The sequence below is a fragment of the Erithacus rubecula genome (genome assembly GCF_903797595.1).
Source record: "Erithacus rubecula genome assembly, chromosome: 6".
Lineage (NCBI taxonomy): Eukaryota > Metazoa > Chordata > Aves > Passeriformes > Muscicapidae > Erithacus > Erithacus rubecula.
Window position 1 is genome coordinate 24431567 of NC_136688.1, and position 27750 is coordinate 24459316.

The 27750-nt window shown below is 40.1% G+C and overlaps 1 protein-coding gene across 1 annotated transcript; it reads left to right on the plus strand.

Moving 5' to 3' along the window:
* Positions 1-517: 517 nt before the first annotated feature.
* RTF1 (RTF1 homolog, Paf1/RNA polymerase II complex component) lies at positions 518-27726 on the plus strand (the record flags this gene model as incomplete). The annotated part of the gene is given in 19 exon segments (XM_079307989.1): positions 518-538; positions 541-717; positions 3308-3418; positions 11777-11924; positions 13415-13619; positions 15663-15777; positions 17340-17451; positions 18270-18405; positions 18889-19066; positions 19949-20031; positions 20377-20464; positions 20547-20654; positions 21220-21297; positions 22511-22632; positions 23009-23066; positions 23648-23725; positions 24798-24893; positions 25154-25265; positions 26919-27726. Coding segments are annotated over 19 exon segments (2133 nt in total). The 3' UTR covers positions 27026-27726.
* Between the last annotated feature and the right edge of the window lie 24 nt (positions 27727-27750).

The window sequence follows — 27750 nt, forward strand, 5'->3', positions numbered from 1 at the left end:
GCCCGAGAAGGAGCAGAGAATGGAGAATTTGGATACATTCTCCTTCAGGCCGGTGTTTGTCCCTCGGCAAGGCTCCGGCAGCCCGTCGGTGCAGCCAGCCCGGTGCACGGCCCGGCAGCTTCCGCCGCGGCCTGGCCAGCGGGCCCGGATCCCGCCCGCACGCCCGGGCCCGGCGGTGGCGGCCGAACCCCCTTCCCGCACAGCGGCCGCCTCGCCGCTCCTGCTCCGTGACCGGCAGAGCCCGGAGCCCACGCCGCCTCACCTTCCCAACGCCGGGTCCGCCGCGCCCGGGCCGGCCAAGGAACGCGCACCGCGCCGCTCCGGTTCCGCCGGCAGCGACGGCGGCCACCGATGCCCCGACGGGGCCACCAACGTCCCGCCCGCGGCAGCGGCCGAGGCGCGGCCCTCGATGCGCGCGGAGCTCCGGGCGCAGCGCGAGCGGCCGCGGGGACAGCGCGCGGCTCCGCGAGGGGACAGCGGCGGCGGCCCCGCCCTCGCCCCGCCTCTCGCGCCGCGCATGCGCGGTGCCCTTTGTGTCGGGCGGGCGGGCGGGCGGCGCGGGTCAGGCCGGGCCGGGCCGTGCGAGCGCCGCCGCCGCCGCCGCCGCCGGGGCGGGGAGGGGGCACCGCCGGCTCCGCCATGGTGAAGAAGCGGAAAGGCCGTGTCCTTATCGACTCCGACACCGAGGACAGCGGCAGCGAGGAGAACCTGGACCAGGTGCGCGGGCAGGCCCGGCCCGAACGCGGGGCCTGGGATCGCCGGCCCGCGCGAGGCTGGGCGCCGCCATCCCTCCCTCGCTCCCGCCCGGTGGTTCCGCGCCGCTCTCGCCCTCCTCAGCCCGATGGGGCTCCGCGGCCGCCGTGCGGAGAGCCCGCGTCCCTCCGGCGGCTCCCCGGCCCGCCCCTGGCAGGAGGCCCGCGTTGGCGGGGGCTCCTTGCAGCGGGCCCGGTGCTCGGCGCCGGCGGGACGGAGGGGCGGGCGGTGGATGCTCCGGGCGATGCTCCGGGGCGGTCTGGCCCTGAGGAGCGGTTAGCGAGGCCCGGCTGCCTGCGATCTTCTCACCTCGAGTAGTGGGGAAAGAGGCCCGAAGGGCTGGGCAACTTTTCCATGCTGCTTCGGTGCGCCGGGAGAGCAGCGTGTCAGGTCCCTGCCTCCCGGAGTGGTAACGCGTGTTTAGTGCGACCCCCTTAATCCTGGTGGCTGCGCTGGGGGAGCTCTGTTGGTGGGAAGCCAGCCCGTAGATGTAAGAAGGAGTAGTATTTATTTATTTGTCATCAGAGCATCTCCCGGGTTGTAAGTGTTGTCTCGTGTGAGTTCAACCGTGTCGGGGTTGCGAGGGGGTGTCTCCCTCTTTGGAGTGGGCTGCTTTCAAAGACTCATCTTTTGGTGTAGCAGATATTGATGGTGTGATTCCAGTGGTAAATAAAGACATTATAGGTGAAGTGTTCTATGGCTTGTATTGGCCATGCTTGCTCCGGGGAGAAGTTTGGTGGATTGAATATGCTGAAGCCGACATGTCTGATGTAATTTATGTGTTGAACCTTCGGAGTTTTTAATATAGAAGCTGTTGCTATGTTGCAATAAAAAGCCTTCCCAAACACTCAAAAATACTTCTGCAGATTGGGGCTTCAGAAAAATTAGATCAGATACTCTGTTAAAACAGATACACTGGAGCTGATGTGGTTGATCTTGCATACCTCTAGAGTCCTTTGGACTGCCACCATCTCGCTGCTAGTGTATGAGTTTGATAGTTTTAGAAATTGACAATGGGAGTTGGACTAGCCCTAGCATCAGTCAGACTGTAAAAGTGATGGTGGTAGGAATAGCCACGTGGTTCTGCATCTGTTCCATCCCTCACTGGCAGCAAGCATCATCTGCAGCTGTACCTGAGCAGTAGGTGCTTCCCCTTCCACTGAGCTGTTTGTAGCAACTGTAACAGCAGGGAGATAGATGTGTGTGCAAAGATGAAGATTGGGTAGCAGGGATGCAGTGCTTTTGAGATGAGAGAATACTGATATAAATGTTAAATACTGAGTTAACCCCTGTAGATTAAATGTTTAACAGCTTCCCCTGGCAGTCTAGGCTTGTTGAATCAAAGGACTAGCAGCCTTTTAAATATAGTATCTTGGAAAACAGAGAACAAGCATAGAAGGAATATTTATTGGCTTAAAGGTAGTGCTCCTCTTCAGAAGCTTCCCAAAGAGAAGCACTATTGAAGTTTCTTTAGGAACTTCCAGAGGAGATCTGTTGTACAAATGTGCAATGTTGATATTGCAAGGCTTCTTTAGATAATGGTTGGTAAAATGCCATTACTAGTGGAAAGTTTCTTTGTTGGTAAGTAGGCAGACTGTCTGTTTCTGAAGTGTTTGTATTCTCATTTGAGGTATTAAACTGTGATCAATTTTTTGAGATAATCTTCCAGTTGTGGAGCTAATGGAAACCAATCCAGCATCAACTTCCCAAGACTGCAGAAGTTAGTGTGGCTGTATTTCTACACACAGCTAAGAGTCATCAGCTCCAGAGCAATGTTTCTGAGAATAGATCTTGTGTCCCTGACAGCACAGACAGTAACATAGCTTCAAAAATATTTGTTTTGTACTACTGCGTGTGTCACCTGAACAAGTGATGAACAGCAGATGATGAGAGTATTTGAGAGGCATGTAGTTCTTTGTGTGGGTGTGTGTTGCCTGTGAAAATGCTTTCTTTTGAGCAGAACAGCTGTACTAAGTTTCTCAGACTTCAAGCTTGATACCTGCTCTGTGTGCAAAGCTTTAAGTGCATTGTGAGGTACGTACCAACAGTGAAAAGGAATTGAACAGGCTGACTAAATATTACCAACCATTATGTAAAGGTGATGCCAAAAGCATTTCCCCTTTAAAGTGTGTAATTGCAAACATCTCTGTTGTTTAGGAGAAGAAGCTGCTATCTACTGGTATTAGGCTTTTTAGGGCTAATTCTTCATTGTGTAGTTAGGGTGGTTTTGAATTATTACCCAATCCAAGTAAGACAAATCTGGACATGTCTCTAGAAGTAATTTGTCTTATGTTGTTTATACCAAGAAAGTAATGGTGCTGGTAGTAACTTTATATAGCTTTATATAGTTATCTTTAAAATTGTTTTGTTGCAGCCAGTATTAAAACTGTGTGTGCACACCTGTATTTATGAAACATAAGTAGATTTGTTCCTTAGTAGGTGGCAATAATCATGCTACTGAGATGTGCTCAGATATTGCAGAGAACCTGCACTGACCTGGATTGTTAAAACTCATTACAATGCTTTGGAATAAATGTGTGTATTTTTATACCAGGAGCTCCTGTCATTGGCCAAACGGAAACGCAGTGACTCTGAGGAAAAGGAACCACCTGTGAGCAAACCTACAGCATCTTCAGACTCTGAAACATCAGACAGTGATGATGAGGTGAGTTTATCATGTTATCAGTGAGATTGCTATGGGTTATTTGTCTGATCATACCTAAGCAGTGAAAGTGTATTTATCATGCAGTCTATTTAGCCTGCTGACTTCATAAAGTGGGACTGTCAATGATAGAGACCCATTAAGGCCAGAGATATTTTTTTTAAATGAATATGTTTTGAATTCTAATTGTATACAAAATTGTCTGTCTATAGAAAAGAGGACTTACAGTTCAATCCCACGTTCATATGGTCTGGTGAGCTGCCTGCTTTTAGCTAGTGGTTTTCCTGTGTTGTGCTTGCAGTTGAGGTAGCAGTGAAGGTGCTAAAGCTGGACTCTGAATTCAGGGAGAGAGGTTGTCACCTTTTGAGTGGAGCTTTCTTCCTAAGAGAAGGGTCAAGGCAGGTAGTACTATTTTACATGTAGTAAAACTGTTCTGTTTAGCTACTTTGATTCTCCTAGAACTGTGCTGTGAATTAGCTGTCTGGTCATTTGGATATGCAACAGGATGTGTTTTGATCAACATCTTTGAAGAAAGAGGCGAGAAAGAATTCACCATTACTTTGTTCTAAGGTTTCTCAGTTTCTTGTGTAGCAGTGCTTATCTGCTGTTTCTGTTTATAGTATTTGTTCTTGGTACTACAGTCTAGAACTGGTTAAAAGCCTGTGCACCTAGAACAGAAAATTAAGAAAAAAACTATTAAAACAGGCACTGACAGATGTTATACAGGTTTTTGGGTAAAGCAATTTCTAGAAAGCTTACAGATATCTTTTGCACACTTTGTGCAAATTATAGTGAGGTCATTTATTCCACCTATTCTTAAAAAATTGACAGGAAGATATTTAGTGTATTTTTTTCTTTTCTTTTTAATTTTTTTTCTTCTGTAATAACACTTAGGATTATCCATTGTGGCAACTTGCAGACTAACAGGATAGGCCAGTGATAAACCATAGAACATTTGTTAGTGTAGCAGATTCCTTCCAATAAGTGTGAAGAATATGCAGTTTAATTTTCTTTCTGGCCCATTTTTTGAAATAAATATGCATGGAACTCTGCTCCAAATTAACCATTTCCTTTAAAAAAGTGCTTCTTGTATATCTAATATGCATTTAAGACATCGAGACAGACAAAATTGTGAACAACCTAGATATAATAGGTTTCTTGTTGGGAAACTGCTCAGTCTGTCACTGTGTGTTCAGATCTGCTGGCTCACAGTTTATTTATTTCTAAGTTATGTGGAGACCAGCTTGTCTGGAAAAAGTAGACTTGGGTGTGGAGAGCATGTGGATGATAAAGCCTTTAATTCTGTGTTTATCTCTGAAAGCTGCCAGAATTTTAACTTGTGTAATAAGTAAGGTCTACCTTTCCATTCTGTGTAGAATGCGACAATACCTCTTCACAAATTTGTACAGATCAGTAGTGCTACTGTTGCACCCCATGCATTTGATACTCTTTCTAATCTGTGTATCATTTCAAATTGATACTATGTTCTTTCTGACCTCCCTGCAGCAGGAGGAAAAAGATTTAGAGAAGAGATAATTAGGACACTTGCTTCTATTCCTGTGCCTGAAGTATGCATTCTGAACTGCTGCTTGTCACAGCAGGATGAGCGGCTGGCTTATAACAGTTCTGCTTCTGCCAGTCATTCTGTGCATCCCTGGGCTTGACTACACTAGTCCTGCTGAATAACTCAGGTTTTAATAAGTATTCTTGTGGTTGGTTTGAAGTTTGTTTAGCCTTGGGGTTTGGAGTAGGGGGGTCTAAAAGTTGAAATTGTATTATTTGACTTCCTGCAAGGTGAAGACATTGAGGCAAAACCATGGAAATTGTTGTCCTGGCCAAATGTGCCTAATCATACCCATGTGTTTTCACAGAGGTTTTTCAGTATTCGTGTTCTTTGTGATTCCTGGAAAGCACTAAATGTTCCAAGATTGACACTATGTTGCATGTACAGGAAAGAAGCCTAAATCTCTATTTCAGAGCATAATGCAGCATGCTGCTTTCTTTTAGAGGGAGGAGGTTTGTGGGGCATAAGGGAGAGAAAAACATTTTGGAGTTATTGAATAACCGCAGGTACAAATTATGCTGCATCTATGCAATAGTGCCCAAGGGATGTCATTACATCTTTAATGTTATATTTATGTGTATTAGTGAGAATGCACTTCCCCCCCAGATGTTGAGTTGTGTAACACTTGAAGGACCTCTGTGGTCTGAATCAAATATCCTAGCCACCAGACTGAAAGTGGGTTGCAGTCAGTGAAATAGGAGGGATGCTCTGACCTGTCTTCTGGTGGGGCTGTGGAACATTCTTGACTCCATTACTATAGACTTTTGTTCAGAGAGCTGATAAATAGCAATGACTTCAGGGCTTTGCAATAAGAAGAGCTACCTTTGCAAAGAAATGTACTAAGCTGGACACTGATGGCTCCTTTATCTGATGTGTGACCATGTCTTCTCAAGAGCTCACCATGTCAAACTGGGAGCTTTCTGCATGTAACCAGTTTGGTGCTAACCAGGTTTCTGCTGCAGCTACCATGCTAGAGTTTTGTGTGTCCACAAGGTGTTCTTGTTACTGATTGAGGGCATTAGGTGGATGATGTTCCTCAGTTGTAGTCAGTTAATTCTGGGCTGTTGCTTTTGCTTTTATTCTGACTTCTTTGCTTACAGTAAGATAATTAATTCTATTGTGTGTGAAGAGTGGATAACTTCTACAACAACTTCAGTGACATTAGTGTTGATTTAGACAGAAAGCCACAATACTGTGGGAGCTCCTGTTTGTTTCTCTTGAAAAGTACACTCATTCTAATGTCAGGAAGGGTTCACTTCTGCCTTTTAACACCTACAGGTCAGGACAGAATATCCTTCCAGGACTAGAGGATTTATAAAATGAATGCTTATTACTATTCTGGAGTTTAGTGAGGATTATCTGTTTATACCTTTCTTTTATAACTTTTTTTTTTTTTTTTTTTTTTTTTTTTTACAAATGTGCTAATTTGTTGAGGAACTGTATAGCTGAGGATCTTGTCAAGAGCTATGGGACAGAGAGGGAGGTAAGCAGTAGTGATGCAGCTAGTGAAGAGATTGGTTTCAAGTAACAGCCTAGAGGGTTTTATGCCTCTTTGTATGTCCTTACTGCACTTCAAGTTAGAGCACTCCAGCAAAGCACAGATGAGCAAAATACTGCAGGTATTCTTTCTGTTTTGGGGGTTTCTTTTTGTAGGTTTGTAGAAATTATAGTACTGAATGTTGTCTTTTTCTGTATGCTTTTATTTTATAGTACTGCTTAATTAAGCATTCAAGAATGAGCAGGTTCTCCAGTCCTGTGAGGCCTTTGCCATACATTTTTGTCAAGCTTAGGGAATTTGAAACAGGCTGTGCTTTAATCTTCTTATACACAGCTTATAGACCGTGTGCCTTGTAACTTTGACTTTTCCTGGAGACAGTTTCCTTCAGCTATTAATGGGTGCAATAGTAAAGCTTTTCTCAAAGAAGAGAGGTGGTGTTAGTTCCTCTGCCCCAAATAAAGTGCAAGCACAAATCTGAGTAGCACAAGCTAATTGTATGAAGGCTGGCATGTCCAAATGAGTAATGTGAATATGCTGTGGACAAAATTGGTATAAAATTTATCTGTAACTGACTTCTTTAAATTGCAAACTAGCACAGGGATAACTTCTTGGGATTTGATTTCTGTGAGCTTCTTCGAGCAGTACTTGAAAGGAAAGGGTAGATCAGGTGTCTGGTGATATTTTGGCCCATGAAGCCTTCTCTCAGCCAGTTCCTGGCAAAGCCTCTTCTGTGCCTTCTGAAGGTGTTTTCTTTGTTTGCTTATTTCCTTTCCATTTTGGTGTCAACACCTAGAGTTTCCTCTCTGTGTCTAAAACAGTTCTTTAAGTTTTCAGATTGCTGGGCTGGTCATCATGAAAGTGTTTGAGGTGTTCGAATGACACGTGTCATTTATCCTGAAAGGCAGGAGCTTTTTATCTATTATTTAGTTTTAAAAGTAGTGGTAAAGAGCATTTTCCTTCTTGAAGCCCTTGGAGTGCTGTCTGTAGAGTTTTCCAAGCTTTGAGAAAACCTAAAGCCAGTAAATTCTGCCTAATTTTTGTATCTGTGGTTTCTGCTGTTGAGTTCAGACAGGCTGAAGCTGTAGTTTCATTACTTGCCTGGTGGACTGCCTTATTTTTTTCCTGTATGAATGCATGAAAGTTTGTAAGCTGAGCTTACCTACCTAGGTGCACTTAAATGTAATGACAACAGGACAGCTGAGGTTTATCTGCTTTGGAAAGGAACCCACTGGTAAGGGGCCTATTTTGCTTTTATGTTGTAGCTTGGAGTTTGCCTTTTGCTTATAAAGCCATTGGATATGGAAGGAGGGAAGGATATGGCAAGGACAGGCTGGCAACCTTACTTGTGCATCTCTGGCTTGATAAAAAAACCTGTGAGAACATTTGCAACTATTTGCAAATTAAAATCTCAGTGTGTAATGCATTTAGATACTGTGTGAATAGAAGCAAACAGCAGCTACCTGAGCAGTAAAACAATTCTGCACTCTGTGCTCACTTCAGATATGGGGGTTTTTTTTGTTTGTTTTTTTTTTTTTGTTTGTTTGTTTTTCTTTTTTTCCTTTTTCTCTTTTTTTTTCCTCCACGATCTCATTTCATCTCCCTAGTGAAAATCTGTTCCAGGTTTGCTGAGCTATAAATTATTTTCTTAAATCACTTTGTGTAGTTGCTTTTTTAGAAACTGACATATAAATCTAGGTAATTTCTAATGTGGTGGATTGGGCTTTTTTCCCTAAGTCCATTCTGGTTACTGTGGCTTAATCTGGACTTCTTAGAAGCAAAGAATCATTTAGGTTGACAGGGACCTTTAGGATTATCATGTCCAACTGTTTCTTGGAGAAAACATATAAGCTATTAGTACTGTGAACCTTGGCATGAAGAGCAAAATTCAAAAAGCTCTTCTGACTGCTTCTTGTGAGAGAGCCATAAAGCTCTGTTGTTTGGTAGTTCTAAACAACAAGCAGAAAGGCACGTTGCAGTACATTTCTGCATGGGTTTATTAACTTGCTGTGTCTGGAACTGTGGAGGGTTCCAGCTGGTGGCCGAGGAGGCAGCAGTGAATAGCGGGGCTGTTCCGAGGAGGCGTTCGAGTCATGGGGAGCATGTCAGAAGCACTGACTGGTGCTGCCTGACTGCAGCCTGGAAGAGCAGACCTGGAGAAACTGCAGATTTTGGAAAAGTGATTGTTGTTTGAAGTTAAGGGAACCAGAACAAAGAAATATTTCTGGCTATAACTGTGCGTTTTTACTTGACGTTGCTTGTGAACATGCTGCATTTTTGATTTCTGGTGGTGTGTTGGAGCATGAGTAAGGGACTCAAGACCTTGTCTTTCCACTATTGCCTTCTCTCTGCCTCCTAGACTAGCTAATCTCTTGTGACTTTCTCTGTCACAGGAAGAAATTCATGTTGGCCACTCACTCTGAGCAGTGCAGATAAGTCAGTAAGTCAAATGACAACTGCAACAGTTTGCAGAGCAATTTATGAGCCTAAGAGTCTTGCACTATGTCTTGTTTTTGATGAATTAGTGGTCCAAGATTTGCCCTAACTCTTGTCTTGTCCTGTAGTTGTTCTGGGAATGAGCAGGCATTCATGAGAGATTGGGGTAACTGAATAAGCCTAAAAACACCTGAGTTGGGTAAGAATTTGGCTTTGTGACAGCACTGAAATTTGGAGATGGACATAGAGGTCACTTGCATAAACAAAAGTGAGATGAAGTGTTGCCTCCAGGGTGATATAGAAACCAAAGCACACTTTCCTAGATTAGAGAACAGATCTTTAATCACCTTGTCCTGTATTGGTTTGTTTGGGTGGTTTTTGGTTTTGATGGTGTGTTTTTCTGTTTGTGGAGTTTTTTTGTTCTGTTTTGGTTTGGGGTTTTTTGGTTTTTTTTTGTTGCTTGTTTGTGTGGGTTTTTTGTTGGTTGGGTGGGGTTTTTTTGTTTGGTTTTTTTGGTTGTTGTTTCTTTTTTCTCTTGTTTCAAGTGTTAGTCACATGGATTTCTTTTGATTTCTATCTTCCTGATCTCAGGTTTTCTCCACAATTCTACTAGTGAGTTAAAAGCTGAAAACAGTGATATGTAACACATGTATGTACAGCTATTAAACATTTTATTCACTGAAGTCCTGTTGGTTTTTATCTGATATTAGCTTCTTTCATCTCAGCAAGACCTCTCAAGGTCTTGATATAACTGTGTTGTGTACTGTGGCTTTCCATGTGCTGCTTCCTTGCAGCATGCTGACATGAGGTATAATTCAGAATAGAGCACTGAAAAGAAGTGACAGAGCTCTGAGAGGGAGGCACATCTGCATCACTGCTAAATGCTGTTTAACTTTTCCTGCTATTGTGTCTTCTCTGGAATGCTGGCAGTAGGTGAATGTTTGAGCCAATAGCAAACATGCACTTTTCTGCTTACCTGAGAGATGATTCCTTAGTGCTGAGATTTGAGTAGATTTAGACAGAGTGCAAGCTTGTTCTTAAGTGATTTATATGAGCATAGTAGCCAGAAATAATATTAGACAGCAGTATTGTAACACTGAACAAGTAAAACTTGAATGCTGAAGCCAGTAAAAACTTCAGTACAAGCTTGGGCTGGTATAAAGTCAGAAGCTTCCTGTGCAGTTTCTCACCTGTCCTACCGACCATAACAGACTCTGGGGTACCTGCATAGGGTATGAATTGCAAGGCTTACCTCAGGAATAAAAACAAAACAAACTTTGCACTGACAGAGACTATTGAATACTCTGATGGTGCCTAAAGAACATGATGAAGCATTTAATAATATGGAAAGTACAAGGTTGGGTGTGAGAGTAATCAAAACCTGGGAAATTCCAAAGGTATTAGTTCATGTACTGTTAGATTGGGTACTAGCTTATAATCACTTGACTGAGTTTCATCTAGAGTAATTGAACACCAGGGTTCTCTGAGAATGATGTCTTGTCAGTCAGAACAATTTATCAAATTTGATGGAATCATTACTGCCTGCAGAGATAGACTTGATTCATCCCCCAGGATAGGGTGATTGGGTAAGAAGCCTGAAGTTTGTATGCATCTGAGGTGAAATCTAAAGTGGTTTTTTTCCACTTAGAGTAGTTTTGAGTGCAGGATCTCAGGTATGCACAGTTGTATTTGCTTGCTTGCATTATGACTGGTTTTTTAAGACTGCATGGTCAACCAGATGGTGATGTGCATGAAAGATTACAATAATATACAGGTATTTAGAGGATTTATATATATATGTATGTGTGTATATATATATAATTTTTTTAAAAAACTGTTATATTCCTGAATGTCTCACACCTGGAGAGTTTCTAGGAGAGGCAGTGAAGTGCAAAATATTGTAAAGCCTTTAAGTGATATATGGGCAATCCTTATTGCTTCTGTTCCCTTCTAGCTTTACTAAAGTAGTTGGAACAATGTAAAAATTATATTAAGAAATCACACTGTAAGGTGTGAGTACTAGAATTGTGTAGGTGAAAGGTGTGATTAATAGAATATTAGTTTTTCTAATATTCTTAGGGACTTAAGGATATAGAATGGCTATCTCTGTATGTCTGGTGGTATAAGTCCCATACTTGGAAACTGTGGTCTAAGTTAACTGAAAATATTTTAAAGAAAATTAAAATTCGGACTTGATATTGTATTTTTTCCTTTTATTTTTCTGGCTTCTGTGATTGTGATTTGATTTCACTTTGTGTACATGGGGGGTAGTTCCACCACCTGCATCTGGAAGTACACTGTTGGCTTGTTGCATAAAAATACAGACACTATACTTTTACTTAAAACTGAGATTTTGAAAAGGCTATCTATGGCTATCATATATCATTTGTGTCCTTCATGTAAAATCTGCTCCTTATTAAACTATTTCTAGAAAAACATCAGTTGCTTCTGTTAAATAGTAAACTGAAGCTAATCTTTAGAAAAGCACTGGACACATTGTTAAAAATTATTTTCTTAGGAAAATATTTTCACCTCCCTTGGCAGATACTGCCAAAATGTCTTCATTATCTTTTAAAAGGATTGTTATACCAATTGTTATACTTAGTTTCTTTTTTTTCAAAGAAGAATTTAAACCAATCATACAACACTCTACTCCCCAAAACCTTGTAAAAAGCTCTAATTTATCTGGTAAGTTTTCTATCGGCTTCTCTTTTTTTTCCCCCTCTTCTTTACACTTGTATGTTTGGGGTTTTTTTGCTGTCAGGTATTGGGCTATTTCTCAGCTGGTTTTACTCCCGTGTTCTGGAGATGGGAGAAGAGAATTATGTTTGTGTCTCACAATCCCTTTCTTGGTTCTTTCCTTCAGTGGACTGTTGGAGGTTCTAAAAACAAAAAAAAGGGAAAAGCGGGTAAGGCAGAGAAAAAAGGAGCCATGAAGAAACAGATGAACAAAGCTGCCTCTTCAGGCAGCTCAGATAAAGACAGCTCAGCTGAGAGCTCAGCACCCGAGGAGGGTAAGATAACACATGTGCATTTGTTTAGTGTGATTCCAAGTGAACTTATCTGTTGTACACCCTGAAGAGTAATGTTGCATGGTGATTTTGAAACCATGTTGAAAAACTTTTCATTGTGTAACTTACAGTCAGGGTAACTTTTAAATGTACTGCGGCTTGAAGTGCATGTAATTCAGTGTAACATTGCTGTGAGCACTCCATTACAACTGCAAGCTAAATGTTATTTCAGCTGAAGAATGAATGACATTTCATGGCTTGACTTTCTCCAGGAAAATTCCTTGCTTCCTTCTAGCATGTCCTATTTATGTCCTATCCGTGTGGGTAGAATTTTTTTCTCATTGATGTATTTTCCCATCCCAACCTTTTTGTGATAACAAAGGGAAGGTATGTAGTGTTTGTGATGCAAATAGGAGCTCATCGTGCATGCATTTACTCTGACTTGAAGTTCTTGCACATTTATACTGACACAGAAGAAGAAAAATAATTCTCTAACTTTGTCAGAATTTTTTATGTGAATATCAAATACATTTCAATGCTGGGAAGACTTCCTGTCTTCTATTTTCATCATGCCCATGAAGGCTTGCAGGTGCTTATTTGCAATTTCCATTCGTACTAAAAAAAGGAAGCTAAGAAAATATATGAAGGAGATTACAGTTTTAAGTATATCTAGCATGGCAAATGCAGACAAAGGCATGGAGTGACTCCACCTGTATATATCAGTGCTTACAAATCAAGGATTTTCACAATGTGAGCTTGCAAAGCTGTAAGTTTCCAGAAATACTGATCCCAGAATGGAAGTGAAAGAAGGAATCCTAATGAGCTGCTTCCATAATACAATGTAATTTAGTCAATTAGGTGAGATAATCAAAGCACTTGGACTTGGATCAAGTTAAAAGGTGGTGTTAGCCAATACTTTTGGGGAGTCAGCTGCTCCCTAAACACCTGTGTATCTGGGAGAGGTTGTTAAAGTAATGGGGCTGATGTCAAGGCCTTGCCAGCCCTGAGGGTATTTGTTTCAACTTTATCTCCTGCTGTAGCAATTCATAGTGTTGCAGTCTTCCCATAACAAATGTTGGTCCTTCAGGTTGCTGTAATGAGGTGGTTAATTGTGCACTTCTGTGGTGGTTGATCATGGTGTTTGAGGTGTGCACCCACAAATTCATGGCTGTGTAAGCAACTTGTCAGGGATATAAGCATATAGGCATAGAAGTCTAACTTTAGGACTGTAGCACATTATTAAAAGGCCTTTAAAATTTGTTTGTTCTACTAAGAATTTTTACTCACAACCCAATTTCTTTTCAAATGTAGTACCACTCATTCTATAATTTTTTAGCATACATATATTGGGGTAATTTCAACCTGGCCTTAATGTTCATTATATGTTTTTAATATAGTGGAAGCTGAGGAATGGAAACTGTTGCTAATATGCTATAATGAAGTGGCTGGACTTTGCCCCAGCTGATTCTCACTACCTTATATTTTTGATTTAGGAGAAGTCTCTGACTCAGAAAGCAACAGCTCCTCATCTAGCTCAGATTCAGATTCCTCATCTGAAGATGAGGAATTCCATGATGGCTATGGAGAAGACCTGATGGGAGATGAGGAAGACCGAGCTCGACTGGAACAAATGACAGAAAAGGAGAGAGAGCAGGAACTGTTTAATCGGATTGAGAAGAGAGAAGTGCTAAAGAGAAGGTGAATTTTATATCTGTTGATATTTGGTAGCAAATTCTTAAAGGCTTCATAGAGACTATGCTGACTGTGCTCTCTTGCTTAAGGTCCAAGCATTCAGCACTGTTAAGTGAGTTAAGCTTGACTATGTAATTTTTGTATATAAACTGTCTCTGTAGTAAGGAAGCACCCAGCAGGAGTTCTGCATATTCTTGTTGAAGACAGTATCTAAAAGTTTCTCAGCTGTTGATATGCATGGTTCTATAAACTACCCTTGTAATTATGTTACTGCTCCATAGGTTAGATGCCTGAAGGCCTGGTTTCCCTTCATCTTTTTTGTTTTAACTGTCATGTGCTGATGGTTTGGAAAAAGGCAAACAAAGCATAAGGTGTACATGAATTTTTCAGAAAACAATGGTGAAACATTGTTCAGTGTTAGAGTTGCTTGTATGTGGTTTGGGCCCCAACAGAAGATGGAGATACTGAAACAAGACGTGATGTTGGATATGTCATTTGCATGGAATCTTTTGTTGATTTCTACCTTATGTACTGTGATTTTGTTGTTTGTCTGTAGTTGTTACACTGTCCAGTCAGGCAGCTTCTTTGTAGTAAAGGTATTTTACTTCCCATGTGTTTTAATTGAAAGGATTTGGCATGTATGGGGCAAGATTTCTCGAGTTTCTTTATTCTTTAATGCCTTCTCTTTTTTTACTTGCTGAGAAATTTCCCTAGAGGACTGTCATCTGTTGAGTAAATCATGTCAATACAAGTGACTGCCAAACTGTGTTTGTCCAAGCCATAGCTAGAGCACTGCCTGCCTGCCTTGATTTAACACTGCATTCAGAATCTTATGTGGTCTGCTGCTCTCCTCAAAGGGATCAGAATGATTGCAAGTTTGAATTTAGATCACGTAGAAGGACATGATATCTTTGAAATTTTATTCTCTCTTCCATGGTAACTGAATGTCTCTGTTTTAGAATGAATGCTGGAGAGTAGTTGATGCTAAACAATTGAAGCTTGAGTTACTGATTTAATCTTAAATGAATTTGTGCTGTTCTGTGTAAAGTCTTGGCAGGTAGAACTAAGGGGGTGGTGGGGTAGTCGTTTAACTTTGTGGTAAGTTGAATCTTTTAAAAGCTCCTTGTATGCACATGATGCTGTGAGTTCATTGGGATTACAGGAGACATTGCATCTGATATATTGCCTTGCCTTATGTGTTATGCTTCATGTTAAAGGCATAAAGGGCAATGAGGTCGTCTGACATTTCAGTTTGTTGTCTACAAAATCCAGGTATAAAGACCTGAAGAAGATTGGACTGTATACTGTGCAGTAATGGATCACACATTTTGAATTTCAGTTATTGGAAGTTATATTTTTTCTTTTGTATGTCCACATGCACACTTCACTAAAGCAGTGTGACCAGTCCATGGTGCAGTGGAATCTCAGTTCCATTGAAATTCCTACTCTTCTGAATTCAGTGACTAAAAGTAAGACATCAGGGTGATATATTTCATAAAGGTAGACATGGAAGTGCCTAAATTTTTCTGTAGAAACAGTCTGATGTGAATTTTGCTGCTGAAGGAGGACTCCCTGAAACATTGCAGTCACTCTTATACAGACCAGTGCCAGCAGAAAGGTGAAGTTTAAGTGTGAAAAAGTTATCATGATAGTGACTTTAAAGAAAAAATCTTTAGCTGTTTAGGTTCAAATTATGTGAAATAGCCCATATGATTTTAGAGTTGGAAGCAGCATGCAATGATCGCTGCACTGGCAAGAGGAAAATGGAGTAAGGGCATGTTTCTGTGGAATAGTCATTTCTACATGGTCTCATCAACCCTTTAGGTTAGCTCTCTCTAGGACTGCACCTGGTGTGCTCAGCTTTTATTCACTTTATTTCCTTGGGGAAGGGAGGGGATGGGAATAGAGGACAGGATAACATAAAAGGGACAAACAGTTGAAGTGTTCCTTGCAGCCTAATGGCAATTGTGGTAGCATCTGAGAAATCTTTTGCTCCCTCAGGAAGTGCATTCTTTCATACATTCTTTTTGTTCCAATAACTGCTACTAGATTTGAAATCAAGAAAAAACTAAAAACAGCGAAAAAGAAAGAAAAGAAAGAGAAAAAGAAAAAGCAAGAGGAAGAGCAGGAGAAGAAAAAACTCACACAGATCCAGGAATCCCAGGTAGGAAATGAATCTGTTCTTGGTAATAAACTCTCTTCCCTTGTTAAAAGGAGAGAGGATATGGCCTCTCTACCCCTAATGTTTTCCCTTAATGTCAAACAGTGTAGAAGCAGATCAGAATTTAGTTAATTTATATGCTCAAGCTATCTTCAGTTTTTACATTTAATTTAAGGCAGTTAATATCTTTGGCCTATTGAGGGGTGCATTGATATTCCTTTAATGAAAAATACGAAGTTACAGCTTTGTCTAGAGTTGCTGTGATAGCTCTCCCAGATGAGGAAAGGAAAGCAACCTTTTACAGGTCCTTTAGCCAAACTTCAGTCATTCAGTCTGAAATATTTCATACATGATCTTCTTGAAAAGTTTGAGAGACCAAAAACTGCTCAACTATCGTATTAATTATTTAGCATGCACATACATACAGTGGAAAAAATGCTTAGTTTCCTCTGGCAGGGATGTCAAGGAAAAGCTTGAATGCCAGGAGGAGCAGAAGTAGTTCTATAGTTTTTCCACTCCCAGTAAAAAGGGGACAACACTATTTTTTGAGGCCAGGCCTCTGTAATGGACCTGTGGTTTCAAATAGTGAAAATCTGCCATTAATATACACAGGGCAGGTAGGCTCCCAGAGTGGGGTGGGATTCATCTTGCCTAACTTCAGCCATCTAAGAACCAGTCAATTGTTTACACTTTTTGATGCCTATTGTTTTGTGCAATAAGAGGACATCTTCAGCTGACAATTCATTCCATGTTATTTCCTAGTGAAATAGATGTTTAACTCCTAAAATTGAATCAGGTGAGATGAGTTTTCCCTTAGGCACGTGTTGACTGGAATAAATCTCATCTTCCTACTCCCTCAACTCCATATATGTACATTTGTGTACACTTTATTAGTCCATTTATAATACACAAAATGTACTTGCAAATACATATATGTATGTATAAAAGGATCTTGTTTAGAGTTCTTTTAAAATGCCTTGCAAAAATTACTTCAACTTAGCTCAAATTAATGTCTTTTATGCTTATTATAGAGGCTACTTTCTCTATAGAGATAGATCTGTTAGAAATGCAAAACACAAGAGGACTGAAAACATTTGAAATTTGGATCCATCTTGCAGATTTTACAAGCAGCTTTATTTCTGCTTTAAACACATCTTTTTTCTTTGCTATTAAATGAAAACTAGTGCTTTGATTGGCCTTGCAGAGGCAAATGAGAATAATATTCATCCAGTTTTTCCTCATTGCATCTTATTTGCTGAATTACTTCTATTTTATTTCTCTAGTCCTTTTTTAACTTTAAGGAGGAATTTGCAGACTAAGACTTAGTGACAGAAATGTTGACCTATAAATATGTTCATTATTTTTTATATGAAGCAGAATAAAGCTCCAGATTGATTTCCTTCTCTAGCCTCTGTAAAAAAATAACTGAACAGAACTGATTTCAAAAAGGACTACATTAGTAATTTCTATTTGAAAAATGTTCCAAGTGTGGAAATAATCTTTGTTTAAATGCTTTTCAACTTCTGGATTTGCGATGTTGAGGGATTTTCTGTGCATGTTTTTAGGTCATGTCACATAACAAGGAGCGGAGATCAAAGCGGGATGAAAAGCTAGACAAGAAATCTCAGGCAATGGAGGAGCTAAAAGCAGAAAGAGAGAAAAGGAAGAACAGAACAGGTATGAAAGCATGTTGCTATTGCTACAGTTTTTGAGACAGCTTTCTGAAAGTTCTTCCTGTTTTAGAGTAATGCAACAGTCCTACACCTTGGAGTGAATGAATTCCATGTCTGTGTTTTCCTTGGTCTTTGCCCAGCATGACCACTTATATTTGGCAACCACTGATGCTGTATTCCTCATCCTTACCCCTCCCTGGAGTGGTCTAAAAACAGAACTTTCATCACAGTCCACTGAATGGTTCTTAGTAAGATTTAGTCAATGTGTCTGAATTGATCACATAGATTCAGGTTTTTAATCTCTGGATCATTCAAACTCCTACTTAGTGTACTTGTGATATCCTGTTTACATTTGCTTGTTTCTTTACTGGCACATCATCTTTTCTATCTTGCCACTGACTTTTGATGCAACCATTTTTTTTTACTCTACTGGGCTTTGTTGTGATCCTCTCCAAATATGAGGGTTTTTTTTTCTTTTTCCTTATAAAACAATGAGTTGCCTGATCATAATTTTTTTTTCTTATATATCTAGTTGTTGCACCCATCTTGAATTACTATGTCCAGTCAAGTTGGGAGACTGAAAATAAATGCAACTGAGATTTAGGATGATTTTAAATACTTCATGCATATGCAAAGAGAGAAGTCAATGAAGTGCACAGCTTACTAGTGGATTTGAACATGTGCCACCTGTATCTAGTGTAAAATTAATACCTGTCTGCCTCTTGGATTTTTTTTTAAAAGCAATTAAGGTTCAGCCCTTGTAGGCAAGCTTTCATAAAATATTTATAGCTTGCTTTTCTGTGTTCTTTGTCCTGCCCCCAGCTGAATTGCTTGCAAAAAAACAGCCATTAAAAACTAGTGAAGTGTACTCTGATGATGAAGAGGAGGAGGAGGATGATAAGTCTAGTGAGAAAAGTGATCGTTCATCCAGATCGTCATCCTCTGATGAAGAGGAGGAGTAAGTAGTAAACACTGTGCTATGATTACTTGTGAGTATGTTCAAAAATAGAGATCCACTTTGGGTGGACATGTGTTTTAGAGGATTGTTTGAAGCAGTTCAGTGTCTCTAAAGTGTTTTTGCCTCTGGGTACAATTGCATTGCTCAAATTTGAGTCCTTGGACCTATATCGTGGTTCATGGGATTCATTTACCTTGGGTGGGTTTGCAACTTCAGTTCCCTGCTGTCAGGTTTAGCCCAAATTACTCTGTTGTTGACTGATTTGTTTAGTCCTGCAGTTGAGCAGCTGCAGAACTCTGGCACAAATCTGGGCAAATAGGTGTGCTGGCTCATGTATCTCGTGAATGCTAAATTCACACACATCTACAGTCAACTAGTGCACGATGAACAGTGCTCACGCTGCACCTTACTCAGGACCTCCCTTTTGGGTTTTGGTTATGTCTCTAATTTTTTCTTTATTCCTTCTCACCTCTCTCAAATCAGGAAAGAAGAAATTCCTCCCAAGTCCCAGCCAGTGTCCTTGCCGGAAGAGCTGAACCGAGTGCGGTTGTCGCGGCACAAGCTGGAGCGCTGGTGTCACATGCCCTTCTTTGCCAAGACTGTCACCGGCTGCTTTGTCCGTATTGGCATCGGCAATCACAACAGTAAACCTGTTTATCGGGTGAGTTCAGCTCTCAGGGCCTATTTAGTTCTTTTTTTGTGCTGTAATAAAGTATTTGCAGCTTATTAGTTCTCATGTACTGGACTGATTGATATAAAAAGATTACTCATAACCAGAAAATGTAATTGCTGCCAAAGAATTGGAGGAGACTGGTTTAAGAATAAATAAATCTATGTGACCACCTAGGGGAGGAGATAAATTTAGTGAGAGAGAGGGAACACTAACAAAGCCTCATCTTCCAGCTTTGGTAAATGTTGTCTTATCATTTGTATTGCAAACTAGAGTTACAGACTCTGCTTAGACCAAGTAAGGATGACTAAAATTCATTCCTTATTTCTAGGAATCTTGACTCCTTTTTCACCAAGTTTCTGGTACACCAGTGTGCCTTCAGAAGAGATCATGATTGGGAACACAATTTTGTTTTTCTGTTTCATTGCTGTAATCATAGGATGCAATAATACTCTCCGAAATAGAATTTAAAAAGGCCTCCAGAAGGGCTGTGTTTAGTGTGTGAGCAGCACTAGTGTATTTCATTTGGAACATATGTTAGCCCAAACCAACTTCATTTGAGAAGGAAATAGGAAAGGTAAGAGAGTGGTACACTATTTGGTCAGGAAAGCAGATCTAAGAAGATAAAAAACGGCATCAAACATTCCAATTACGTATGAAGCAACTCATTCAAAAATTACATATGAAGCAACTCATTCAGTACCTGATAATGCAGACTGAAGAGTCTTAATTTCCTTGATCTGGTTAGAATTGTTAGCTAGATTAAGGTTTTTCATTTCTAGTGAAGAGGTTTGAATACGCCAGATACATTCCAGGAACATGAAGAAAAAAACTCTCTTGCATCCTTCTCACATACTTCACTCTGTGGTACAGGTTGCTGAAATAACTGGTGTGGTAGAGACTGCAAAGGTTTACCAGCTTGGTGGCACACGGACAAACAAAGGGCTACAGTTACGGTAAGATGCTAAAGGAATCCTCTTTAATTCATCAATCCGTGTCCTTTGTATAGCAAATAATGTTCTGTGTGGGGTCTGGAGGTGGGAACTGAAACGTAGACTGAGTTTTGTCATGCTAGTTAATGTTGGAATGTTTGTGTTGGGTTTATTTGGGTTTTGTCTTTTTTTTTTTTTTTTTCTCCTTGTGCATAATGGAAATTATAAAATACTCCAAAAATTTTTACAGGGAGTTATGATTGTGTTGACATGTGGTTGTCTGGTTTTGGGCTTTTTTATCAGTTCACATATATGGATCCAATGTCACCACATCATCACAAGGGGATGTTTTACATTTTATTGTTGCAGGCATGGCAGTGATTCACGTGTGTTTCGCTTGGAGTTCGTCTCAAATCAGGAATTTACTGAAAGTGAATTTATGAAGTGGAAGGAAGCAGTAAGTTTGCCAGACTTTAGTTTCCTCTTTGCAGCCTTCTGCCAAGCATACTTTAAGTGGAAAGTAACTCTTTCATTTTTAGATGTTCTCTGCTGGGATGCAGCTACCCACACTAGATGAGATAAACAAGAAGGAAATGTCCATCAAAGAAGCTCTCAACTACAAGTTTAATGATCAGGACATTGAAGAGGTAAATATTGCATTGTAGTGAAGCTGTGTCAGTGCTTAAAAGTGACAGGAAGTCATGCAGTAGAGAAGTAGCTGTTACAAAGCAAAATGATCATGGTATTTGCTCTCCAAGAAGGAAATAAAAGCAAAGTTTCATAACTGGATAGAGTAGCTTGGTGATCCTTCTGTTGTTTGGTGTTCACTCCTGCTTTTCTTTATCATTTGTGCACTGTTAGCTCCTCTTGAACTTGTGTTGTGTAGCTCTGAACTCCTGAGTATGGCAACTTAGTTCTCAAGTTCTGAAAAACTGGCAGTTGTATGGTAGATTTTGCAGGTTTTGCAGTTTTGTATTTGCTTGATACTGTCCAAAGGTGATTAGCATCAGATATTTGTAGATAGTGAGGAGAATGGAGCTGTAACTCATTATCAAAGGTACAAACTAAAAAAACAACCACCAGAGCATATGTCAAATTCAGTAGCAATAAATAAATTTCTTAGGTGGTACTCATCTGTTGCTTCTAATGCCCAAGTATTGAAATAGAGATTTCTTATTTGCATATTCTTGTTGTTTCCTCTGCACCTTACAGATTGTGAAAGAGAAGGAAAGGTTCAGAAAAGCACCTCCAAATTATGCCATGAAGAAAACTCAGCTATTAAAGGAGAAGGTGAGAGATGTGATTCCTGCAGGCTTAATGCAATCTTTGATTTTAAAGAACTGGAGCTCATCTGGGTTTTGGCAGTAGTCAGCAATAAGCTCGACTTTACTGTGCAGCTGGAAGGTGATTCTCAAGGTTCATTGCTGGAGTCAGAATACTCAGAATCCAGTCAGCTGTTGCACTCTTTTTTTAGGGGCAATTGCCAACAATATAAGTCTTCTCTTTTTGTGTCCGTTAAGCAAGGTCTTAAACTGGCCTCAGAAACTTTTCCTTTTTTTCTTAGGTTTTTTTTCTTTTTGTTTTTTTGGAGGTCAGTTTTGTTGTTGTTTTTTGTTTTGGTTTTGTTTGGTTTGTTTTTAGAATACCTCATAATAGTGTTTGAAAGTTGATTTCCTCTTCTTATTTTAAGATAGGAAAAACAGAAGTTGTGTTATGTTTTGGTTTTTTGCTCAGGGGTGGCTGAATTGTCACTTTATGGCTGGTAAGTTATATTGGAAAAAAAATAAGTTGTCAAAAGATTTACTTGCCATGAACTGTTTTTACCTGTGGTCTTCCTGGAACAAGTAGGCTTAACAGTGCATAAAAGCCAAAGCCAAGGAATTAAGAAAATAAGCAGTCTGAAGTGTCTCTGAAGATAGGACTGCATGAATAGAACCAAAATCTATTTGTTTTTCTGGAGACATTAAAGCTTCATATGCAGTAAAACCCAAGAGTTTGTACTGAAATGCATTTCCTTGGTTTAACTGTGTTTTTGTGGTCACTGTTTACTGTACACGGACAGGTAAGTGGTTCCCGTCACAGGGCGTGCAGTTGCTCTTTGCTGTCACCAGGTGGCGCAATAAGCTGCTGTCGTGCCTCAGGGGACTCTGCTCCCTGAAGTAAATGAAACTGGCAGTGGTGGAAATAAATGTTTTAAATGGAATATTAAATTTTAATAAAAACTTGTAACTTAAGTCATCTAACTGACCTGTCCTCCTCGTGCTGGGACTGGTGTTCCTCCATCCTCCTTAGTGTAAGGGTTTTCAGAGTTCTTCAGAAAAAAAATATCCAGTTTTGCCTTGAGCTGTAAGGAAAGTGTAGCTCTTTCTTGAACTCTTACCATGCAGGGAAGAACCTTCACGACTGGAGTAGGGTTAGCTGACTGATTCACAGACATATCCTTTGTCTCTCTGAGTAATTCTGGGCAGAGAGTAGTGTCTAATGAGTTACTGTTTGGTTGAAGGCTATGGCTGAGGACTTGGGGGACCAAGATAAGGCCAAGCAGATTCAAGATCAGCTTAATGAACTTGAAGAGAGAGCAGAGGCCCTGGATCGTCAACGAACAAAAAATATTTCTGCAATCAGGTAAGAAGCAGATATTGGGAATTTTCTTTTTAAATAGTATCAAACAATGTTTAAAAAAGAGAAACTAATGCATTAACAAATTAACTGCAGGATTTTGGGTTTTTCTTCCTGCACAATGTGTTAATGTGTATTTTAATGGCTCTGTTAGTGCTTGTCTATCTCCACTTTCTTGTATTTATCATCCAGTTAAAACTCTCAAAAATGTAAACTCTCTTCTATATATCCCAGGGGGCAGTTGCATTGCAATAAGAGTAATTTGTGGTCAGGATTAAGCTGCAAGAATGCTTTCAGGTGTTTTTTTTTTTTGTGTAGGGACTGATAAATGACAGTCACTTTCTTTTTCTTTCCCCCACTCTCTTTTTTTTCCATTCTGCAGTTACATCAACCAGAGAAACAGAGAGTGGAATATTGTTGAGTCTGAGAAGGCTCTTGTGGTAAGTAGTGCTGAATTAATACTTTCCTACAAGTAGAGATGAAATGATGCAAAGAGGGATAATTGCATGGCTAAGTTACTAACTTTTTAAATTATCTGTAAAATCTTTCATGTAGGCAAATGATGTAATTTTAAAGCATGTTGCTTTATCCTTTTGCTCAATTCCCTTATCAGCAGATTAGTCACTATAAGAGTGACTTAGTGGATTTTATATGGGAAAGAAAAGATAAGTCTCATAAAGGAGACTTCAGATAATAAAACAGTGAAGGAGATATTTGCTTCTCTGTAGTTACATTTTTATTAAGGAAGAGTTAAGCTTGTTAACAAATGCTTAAGCATTAACTATCCTGAGAGTTGTGTGCCTGTTTCTGTTGTTATATGCAATAAGGGCAGTTTTGTCCTGTGAAGCATGGGACAATGGGTGCATTAAAATCTTTCTAATCTGTCATGTTGCTGCTGGTTTTTCTCTGATCTCGGTGTTGTATATAGCAGATGAGTAATTGCATGAATAGGGGGCTGTGAGAGGATTTAAAAGATTGCAAGTATCAAACTCTGCAAAACCATGTGCTATTTCTTTTCCAGGCTGAAAGTCACAGCATGAAAAACCAACAAATGGACCCCTTTACTAGGCGGCAGTGCAAGCCCACTATAGTGTCTAATGTGAGTGTAATACTTAAGTTCAGTTGAGGCAATTTGCTGTAAAACAGAAACCAATGTAATGCAGAGTGTAGGAACAAAATTCCCAACTGTGCCATATGCTATTAACACCCTGAATGCCAGCTGAGTGAGATCCTGGTCCCTCTTTTTTTTTGATGCAGTGTGAACGACCTGAGTGATGTGGGTATGTACTGCAAAAGCAACCATGGATGAGACTTGTTGTGAGTTCATCTATGTTGAATTACTCACATTTAGTTAGCTCTGGGAAGACAGTTTGCTTTAGGTGTGAGTTTCCCTTTTAGTTAGCTGAAAGTTTCCTGAAAGATTAGTTAAAGGTGAGAGAAGAACAAACATTTTGGGCCTGTGATGGATGAAGTAGTTCAACACAAACTTCCCATGTGGTACTGTGGCAAAATCTTCTACTTCAATCTCTCCATATACAACTGAATAACATATTGATGAATACCAAGGCATATTTCTTTTAAGTAATCTGGCCTTGTTGAGGTCTGTTCTGGAGTAGTATGATTCTGGTGTAGGTACCTAAAAAAACAACTGCTCAGGCTAGCTCTCATCAGTTTCCACAAACCAGCAAGGAAATAAAAGAGAAATTCTATTGCAGGGCTTGAATGATATGTTTCTGAAATACTTCTTTATTAGAAAAGAATCGTAACTGAGTAGCTTTATTAATGTAGGGAACTATTAGGTAAAGAAAATAATCTTCTAAAGATTTCTTCCCTCTAGTAGAGTGTTTCAGCCAGAACTGTAAGCTGAAAGCAAATGTGTATTACAGAACCATTAAGAATAGTTGCAGAAATGAACCATATAATGAAGAAATGTATTTCTGATTTTTCAAAATAAAAGCTTTCTGAAGATGATTTTTAGTTTGTTAGTGTCAGATAATCAGGATGATTTCGGTAGCCTTTTGAGATTCTGGAAGTTGGATGAACTGATGCAGTCTCTTATGGTTTCAGATTCATTGATTTTAACTACATTTTTAACAAAATGTAGTTCCAGCTTTTGGAAATTTAATTGCAGTAATTTTTTTTATTCTTCCCTAATATTTTTGCCTTTGCAGTCTAGAGACCCTGCTGTCCAAGCTGCCATCCTTGCCCAGCTAAATGCAAAATACGGATCTGGTGTGTTACCAGATGCTCCAAAGGACATGACTAAGGTAAGTTTCCATTTTGGTCTCTGTTATGTTCCTCACACTGTCACCCTTTTGCTTTGTCAAGCTTCAACTCTAGAAAAAGGTATTCTGTAGAATTTTATCATGAAAAAGCAACAGCTTCTTGGTTCTTGGGAAAGGAAATTTAAGTTGCTCTAGCAGAATAAAAGCTACACTAAGTATGACAGAAGAGGGGAAAAAACATTTTTATCTCTGTTTGTATGGCCAGATAAGGTTTGGAGATTTACCTGTAGTTTTCATTTCAGGGTCAAGGAAAAGATAAAGATGTGAACTCTAAATCAGCTAGTGACCTCTCAGAAGATCTTTTCAAAGTGCATGACTTTGATGTAAAGATTGATCTTCAGGTTCCCAGTTCAGGTAGGTGTTCCCTCTCAGTTTGGGGATGTGATTGTCCAGCCATTTTGGTAGAAGTTACTTCTTCCAGAATAATTCTTTCAAAGTTATTGGTGAGCTTTTGAAAATGGAAGTAAGGACTCTATTTACCATCTTGGCAAGTATCTTGAGGAGGAGGGGATGTGTGATAGTGCCATCCATTGAGAAAATCAGAACAATTGTATTGTATTAGACTAAAAGCTTGTATATCCCCATATCCTTGATTTGAACCCTAGGGAGAGAAGGAGATAATGAGTGGGTTTTGATATGCTCTTCCAGTCTATATTATCTATGACTTGCATAATCTTTGGGGAAAAGATGGGTGTTGTATTTAATAAGTCTTGGCAGCTACCTTGATACTTACTTTGTTAATTTGTCTAATAACTTTTGACGACAGATAAGCTGTGTGTCTGTGCTGTTCTGGTCTATTTTCTGTGCATGTACTGTGGGGATCAGGTATTTTTACTTGATTTTGAACCTTCTGCTTTACCAAGTTGCTGTTCCCTAACTAAGGCATTGCAGATGGTATTGAAGCTGAATTTTAGAGGAACAAAAAAATTCTGAAACACTGACCAGTGAGTGAAGATAATAGACACAAACTTGCTGGCTCTTCCTCTTTGTTATATTGACTTTGACAGCAGGAGATGTGTGGCAAGAACAGTTGAGTATCATAGGATCATTTTGATTGGAAAAAACCTTTAAGATTATTGAGTCCAACCATTAACTCAACATTCACAAGTCCACCACTAAACCAGGTCCCCATGTGCCACAGCTACATGTCTTGAATACCTCCAAGGATGGTGACCCAGCCACTTCTCTGAGCAGCCTGTTCTTATGCTTGACAACCCTCTGGGTGAAGAAATTTCTCCTAATATCCAGTCTAAACCTCCCTAGTGCAACTTGATGCTGTTCTCTTGTGTCCTATAAAGTTGTTTTCCAGTGGGAGGAAGCATGGGAGGAGTATACCAGTGCAATTTGATACACAAGGTTTAGTATTTCTTGCATTACCCGAAGGATTAGGTCTGCAGCATCTTGGAGGACAGTAATTTAGGAAGTACTGTAAGAATGCACAAAGACAAACATTGTGAGGAAGCAAGAGCAGGAGTAGCTGTTTTTTCAAACTAGGTCAAGATGGAAACTCTGGATGTAAGACTACAGAATGAGGCAGGAGTTCAAGAACAAGAGACTTCCTGAAACACCTAGTGAGGATTATGAATTTGAGAGTTAGCAAGAAGATGACGATTAGGCACTGAAGGGCACTGAAGAGAGAAGGATGAGAAACAGAGTTTTCCTTAGACAGAACACCATTCTGGCATCTTACTTTGTGCAGTCTCCTTGTTTAACAGAAGAATCTGGAGACTGATAAAAATGTGTATTATAGACATAGAACATTTGACTTTTTCTGCTTGCTATCTGTCTCTGGATTAACAGCTGGATTAACACACAGAGTCAAAACTGCATGTGCTGCATCTATGAAGATAAACTCTCCAATACTGTCGGTATTATTAACTGAAGTTCTAACCTGATGTATACTAGAGAAGCCAAACATGATTTTTGTGGTGAAGTTGTCTACAGCAACAAGTGAAAATTTACAGTTTGCCTGTAGTTTGGTTCTTACTCTTTTCTTCTCCCCAACAGAATCTAAGGCACTGGCCATCACCTCCAAGGCTCCTCCAGCAAAAGATGGTGCCCCTCGGCGATCATTGAACTTGGAGGACTACAAAAAGAGACGGGGGCTTATTTGAGCATGCCCACTCTGCTGCTTCTGATCCTGCATGCTCCATGATGATGTCCTACTTTTTCTTCTTCCCTTTTCAGTTCTCCCTTCTGGGTTGGAGCAGCAATGGAGCTGGGAAGAGACTCTTTAAAACTGCCAGTCATCTGTAACATAAACCATTCAACTATTTACTGTATAGACCTCCCTTCTTGCCCTTTCCTCTGCTCCCCTCACAAATGTGGATCTGTGCTATTTGGGGTTTTCCCATTTCTTTTAGTTTGAGTTTTGTTTTTATTTTGTTGATGCAGCTCGTTGGTCCACTCTGTGTTCAGTATTAGCCTGAGGTCTGGATTTCCATAGGAATCTCTTGGCAGTCGCAGAATCAGCACTTGGTGATCTCCCCTTACATACCACCACAGGCACAGTGAATAAACATTGGCGCAAGACCTTTGTGGCTGGAAGGTCATCTGCACTTTCTCCCTCTTCTTCCTCCTTCATCCTAGCTTTGGAGAAGGGAATCTTCAAAAACTGGCCTAGGTTCAAAGTGTAAATTTTTTTGGGAGGGTTGTGTGACTTTTTTTCAGGTGTTTTTTATCATTTTTAAGCTGCAGTACTATTTGTATCTGTCTGTCACAGTTCTTTACGGCTGTTTTGAATTTCTACCAGCTGTACTTGAGCATCTGAAATTGCAAGAAAGAAACTCATTAAATGTGATTCTTCTTACTAAAACGGCTTGGCTGATATAGCTATTTA